The sequence below is a fragment of the Colossoma macropomum genome, unplaced genomic scaffold (assembly GCF_904425465.1).
Source record: "Colossoma macropomum unplaced genomic scaffold, Colossoma_macropomum, whole genome shotgun sequence".
In the NCBI taxonomy this organism is placed as follows: domain Eukaryota; kingdom Metazoa; phylum Chordata; class Actinopteri; order Characiformes; family Serrasalmidae; genus Colossoma; species Colossoma macropomum.
The window spans coordinates 1,420,588-1,426,938 of NW_023494790.1; the positions used below are offsets into that span (position 1 = coordinate 1,420,588).

General features: G+C 39.0%; 1 protein-coding gene across 1 annotated transcript in view; it reads right to left on the reverse strand.

Moving 5' to 3' along the window:
* LOC118808987 (phospholysine phosphohistidine inorganic pyrophosphate phosphatase) overlaps positions 1 to 3,487 on the reverse strand; it is a 63,673-nt gene extending 60,186 nt beyond the window's left edge. Inside the window, exons 1-2 of the mRNA XM_036571872.1 lie at positions 3,343 to 3,487; positions 1,021 to 1,208 (exon numbers count right to left, since the gene is read on the reverse strand). Of these exons, the coding sequence (XP_036427765.1) occupies positions 1,021 to 1,208; positions 3,343 to 3,473 (319 nt within the window). The 5' untranslated portion in view covers positions 3,474 to 3,487. The remainder of the gene's footprint in view (positions 1 to 1,020; positions 1,209 to 3,342) is intronic.
* Between the last annotated feature and the right edge of the window lie 2,864 nt (positions 3,488 to 6,351).

The following is a 6,351-nucleotide window of genomic DNA, read 5'->3' on the forward strand; positions in this document are numbered from 1 at the left end:
CAGTGGTACGTTCGTCTGTTCAGTGTGTTGTAATAATAGATGTGTATGAGGTGTAAACACACAGCGTCTGACTCACCTCATCCTGCTCCAGAAACTCAGCTGCTCTGGCTGAATGAGCCGTGAATCATACACTTTCTAAGATTCATTACACTGAGCACCAACTAAGTCTAGCAAATCTAGATTTACTCACCTCAGAGAACAACACGGCTATACTTCTGTAGACATTCTGACCTGTCATTTAAAGGTATTAAAGAGAAGAGTCCAAAGTTCTTAGGAAAGTAATCTTGTTAACATATCATGTGGGACAGAAAAGGGTGTTTAATTTGTTCCTAGTTTTCTGTTGTGAAGTGCTGTGTGTTGAATTTAGGAGCACTTAACTCCAAAAACTGCAGGCTTATTATTCTTCTTATCAATATTAAGGCTTATAATTCAGAAACTACTACAATTATTCAGTAACTAATAAGAGTCTAATATGCAGGTTATACAATTATGAGACTTTAAGGGCTTAACTGTTCTTTTCATCTGTCTTTTTTGTTTAGTTTAGCATTTAGAATTATTTTGTTCCTTTATATAACAGCTAGTATGGGCTCCAGCGCCCCACCGCGGCCCAAGAGGATAAGCGGTTTGGATGATGGGTGGGTGTTCCCTTATATACCTTATTTAAATCCTACACTCTATTTATCTTCTCATTCTCTTTTCATCTTATCTCAGTGCTTTGCAGATTCTTTTCCTTTTATATTGTTAGATTTGTAAATGTTACTTTAATTCTCATTTTTTTCTTATTCATTGTTTATTATTTTATTTTCTGAAGCACTTTGAGCAGCAGAGTATGCATGAACAGCTCAATTACTATCATTATTATTATTATTATTATTATTATTATTATTATTATTATTTAAGTACTTGAATTTAACATGACTTTTGGTGGTGAAAGTAACATGATCAGAACTTCTGTCATGATCAGTATGATGGATTGTGTCAGACACAGTGTATGATGTTTTAACTTTGTGTGTGACGTACCGTCATGCACCAGCAGGTGGGGTCGGAGGTCACGCTGTTTCAGGACGGACACCACAGCCGGGGCAGGAGAGAACACCTCACTGACGTCGATCTCGAAGCCCATCCGACCGAGCTTCGCCACAAACTTCTCCCGAGTAGCCTGAGTCTCGTTGGTACAGAAGCGGAGCTGCAGGTCAGATGCCTTGAGCCTGTAGTACAAACACTGAGTTACTATGGAGACTAACCATTCATCTTGAAGGAGAACTCCACCCATTTTTTCATATATCTGCATAATTAAGTGTGTGAGATGTAATCAGAGAGATTCAGAGCGGTTTGGTGTGAAATGGTTCAGATGTCTTTATAGTGGTAGTGATAGGAGCCAGGGGTCGCCATGACTACAACACAGATATAGACATTTTATTTCCTATGCAGAACCACCAGTGAACCTACACGAGTCTTCTGAGTTTATATGGAATGTTGATGATGGAAAATAGTGGAAAATCTGAAATAATATTTCTTTGGGGACTATTTTGTCTCACAGCGTCCTGCATGTATCCCTCCACCATGAATGGATTAAAATAAATGGATTAACAAGACGTTTTAGGCCAAATCTATCCTAACACAGTGTCTCAGACATCAGGCAGTGAATTCATAACCATTTCATGTAGGAACTTTCCGTGAGGGAGCTTTTAGAGGTGGACGTCTGGTTCCTATCACCACCACTGTGAACAGTTCTGACTCTGTGTGTTTCTCTAACTGGATCATTTCACACCAAACTGCTCTGAATGAGACTCTGAAGTGTCAATATTCTATTATTTAATTATTAATATAACATATTTTAAGCCCGTTGTTAGACTAACCGATTAGCGCAATGCATTTCAGTCTTAAAACCACAAGGCAGGGCTGTTTATTTCTGAGATAAGATTTCTGTCAGTGGAGTTTTTATTAGGAACAGATAGTGATGCACGGCTCCAGGTTTCTGCAGTTAAATCAGAACCAGAACCAGACTCAGAGCCAGAACCAGAGCCAGAGTCAGAGCCAGAACCAGAGCCAGAGCTATAGCAGATATTAAATCGTCCTTAACATAGTTTATTTTATAGTAGTTATTTTTTTGTGTGTAGCTACAGATTATAGTGATATGATGAAAATCCTTACATTATACCAAGTAATATCAGGTAGTTTGACAAATGAATCCAGGAAGTGACGTATTGAGAAAATCATTACTGCAGTCATAATTCTATAAAAATAGTTCACCTTGACTGGTGTATCAGCTATTTTTAAACATTTCCAACCTGCCTGCGTTCTACGGCTGCAGAGCACAAACAGACAGTAACGTTCCACAATTAGTTTTCATAGCACTAAACGATTCGGGCAAATAACCAATTGCAATTTTTCTGACTAATATTGAAACTGCAATTTAAATGATATTTTTAAATAATAATACCAAATTATACTAATATTCTCTATAAATTAAGGTTCAGGCCTGTTTTTTTTGGCCAAGAAGACCTGAATATCTATGTTTTCGGCTTGAGGCTTGAACCCTGAATGTGCCAGTCTGCCAGTAAGTTGTGGTTGTGACGTCACAACATATGAAGGCTTAGTTGTCTCTGATTGGTCTAACTCATCTACAGGCTGTTCACAAGTTATTAGGTTAGATTTCTCCACTTAAAACGTATGACTGTTTTTGATAATATAGCCTATAATTGTGAAAAACTGCAGCTCTTGTGATTTGAAAATTGTGCTCACTGTAATTGCAATTTCGATAAATAAACGTTTGATCCTTCAGCCCTAGTTTTCAGTGGTTCTAGTTGTCCAGTGCTTGTAGAACACTGACCGACTGCGTTTTCATTATAAAGGGAACAATATTAGCTCGTTTAACTGGATTTAGTGCAACACAGATTAACAAATATTAAATAAAAATCATTGCATTCACAGGTTTTGATAAAAATGTAGCACTGCTTTTTCTTTTTTTCAGTTCCAACTGATCAGATGTCTCACAAAATATAAATATATATTGCAATATATTGTGTATTGTGAACATGTCTTGAAATATCATATTATATTTTTATCCACATAGCCCATATCTAGCTAGCACACTACAAAAGCAGGCTACTCGATTTGGGACACAGCCTTCTTTCTGGAACACTACTTTAGCATGCTTCGCGTTTAACACCACACTCGTTTTAGAAGAACGCTCTACAGCAGCTGCCGTGAGTGTGCTCCCTTTTAAGTGCACTAGTCAGGCCGCATGTGTGCCGTTTGGAACGCGCCCTCGCGTTCAAGCAGCCTCCGCTTCTCAGTCAGTCCGGTCCGCTCGAAGCAGCGGCTCTGACCGGTTTTCACCTTTTCACCGCCTCCACCGAGCCTTCGATCGGCGCTCCGCCTCCCTCTCCGCTGTCGTACAAAACTCCGCACATGTCTAAAATCACTCCTTTCAGACTTCTCACACACTCCGTCCACTTGTCGTCGGCCATGGTGACAGCTGCGCTGTGCATGCGCGCTCGCTGAGATTGCTGGGAAACGTAGTTTATTACAGCCTTTCGGCGCGTCTCAGAGCTTTTTTAGAGTCTAATTGAATAAATTGTATAATTGAATTATTATCGATTTATTTACATTGAACAGCCCGTTTCATCTGACACATTTTACCTACAAGCGGATGTAGTGTTGTTATACACGGCACACCAACTTCTCTGAAATTGTCCATTTTCCATTTTGACATATATTTCAGCCATTTATCAGCTTAGTCACACATGTGTGTAACACATATATTTAAGCAATAGAACACAAGAGGGAGTGTGTTATTGGCGATAACACACTCCTCGAGTGTTCTATTGCTTTAATACAACAGTTAAATAAATAAAGTAATAAATTAATAAACTGGGCGCGGCGTTTAATATGTTTTAATGTTCGCAGTTCCTTCACCAAATTATAGTTCCTTAACAAGCAGGTTAGAGTAACGAGCTCCGCCCACTCGCTGCACAGTCTGCTGTAAGCCCCGCCTTTTGAAGTATGGACTGAGCCATAAAACTGCCGCAATATCAAGTTCAGCTCAGTTTTGTCAGTTTTTCCAGATCAGTATTAATGTTGTTTTGTTCCAGCCAGTCTGTAAAGCATCTTACAGCCCATTTAGTTTGGCGAATGGTGTTGGGTTCATTTCTGGCTGATTCCAGGTTGTTCAGCTGTTCTTCTGTCACAGCTGCTGACTGAAAAGCTGCTCAGTGGTGATGACAGTTTGGGAATTTAGTGTCGTCTCATCTTCAGAGTCTGACCAAATCAGCTGTCGGTCAAATGTGATCTTAAAAGTGTCCATTTTCTGTTTGTGGCAAAGTAAGAAGTAAAAACGTTCAGATGACTCGACTGTCTCCTACAGCTGCCAAATTCTAGAATACTAGAAAGAGACTACATAGTACACAGTACGCTTCTTCCATCATCTAAACTACATGCCAATCATTTCAAGGAGAATCCCACCATCATGGTACCTCATACAAAACAACTACTTACCAACCTGGATGTCTTTACAGTGGTGGTGATAGGAACCAGGGGTCACCGTGACTTCAACATAAATATAGACATTTTATTTACTGTCCAGAACCACCAGTGAACCTACACGAGTCTTCTGAGTTTATATGGAATGTTGATGATGGTGAAAGAGCAGTAAATCTGTTTTCTCTGCCTTACAACACCCAGCATGCATCTCTCAACCATGAACAGATTAAAAAGCAATATCAAACGCCAAAATATTATTTCAAAACTACCATAAAGGGCATCAGACAGTATAATCATCACCATGTAATGATGTAACAGCTTTTAAACCCATAAAATGCTTCAGATGTCTGGTTCCTATCAGCACCACTGTGAACAGCTCTGACTTGGCAAGTGTAGAGTTTATCTTGAATTTCACATTATAAAATGGATAGTTCCGGTCCTAAAGTCTGATTGGCTGCTCTGTGTTTGAAGCCGTGTCACAGCAACTGAACTCTGTATCACTGCGCCACGTCAAGAAAAACCCTTCTGCTGTTAATGAACTAATCTTTGACTCTAATGCTGCCCTCATGGAGCACCGAGTGCACTGTTGAACTAAGTAGTAAATTCACAGTGTCACAACACAACAGTGAACAAAAGATGAAAACACAAAGGCAAATAGATTAAAGGAGAACACAAAGGGAGAACATGACATCATAACTGGAAATTAAATTATTAAAAATCAAAAACTTACACACAACTTCATTTGAGGTCTCTCACTTTGGGAATGCTCCACTTTGCCTCACAGTCTTAACTGTGGTTGATTTTCTAATACGTTCTACTGTTCTAGTGAGCGATGTTTAACAGTTTGTTGTTAGACAAAGTGCTTAACTTTTATTTGCTGCCTTACAGTCAGGAATTCCAGGTCTAAATGTTTTATAAAATTAGGCTCCTGTCACCGATGAGCAGCAACGCTAACATAACACACTTTAGAATAAGGCTGCCCGCATAGAGTGTTCATAAATGGTTTAAAATTTGTTTGTTAATGGTTATTAATTACGTCATAAACACTATAAAAATCATTAATAAGCAGTTATAATATTGATAAATAGGGTAAAAGTGAGCTGATATATCTGATGAATATGAACATCTGATGACAATAGTTTTGCTCCCGTTTTGCTCTGTACTGAACTTTGTGCTGCTGACGACTTTCCTTCTGCGATTAACACAATTAAGTGATCTATCTACCTATCTAATCTGACCAAACTGGCTGCAGATCAAATGTTATCTTGTTTTAATGTTATCGGATGTGTCTGTCTGGCCTGTGATGGACTGGCGACCTGTCCAGGGTGTTTCCTGCATTCTGCCCAATTAACACTGGGATAAGATCCAGCCCCCATGACCCAGGAGGATAAGCGGCTTAGAAAATGTGTGTGTTTGTGTGTGTGAGTCCTTACTTTACAACCAGTGCTCAGGGTGATAATGATATGAGTTATTGTGAAAAAACATTCTGTTATCACAAATAAAAACACAGGTAGAACATTTCTCAACCAATCAGATTGTACCAACTGAATAATGCTAAACTGTTGAATAATGATAAACATCTGCACTGTGTAGTTTTTTGTTAAAACTGAAAGAAGCGTCATTACTGAGTGAGGAGAATAAAAACACGCTAAAATATGGTGAGCGTGCGCTGCTGCGTGTTGTCCTGTAAAACCTGAAATAACCATTTAAATGTCAGAGTTGTTGGGTCAGGAGTATTTACACCACGTCGTACGTCTTTACGTATTAATATTAAGATTCAGCTCGGTGTTTAGGTCTCAAATGATCTCAAAACCAACATCATACTGATGAAGATGTGAAGACAACAGTAGATAATTCACTCACATC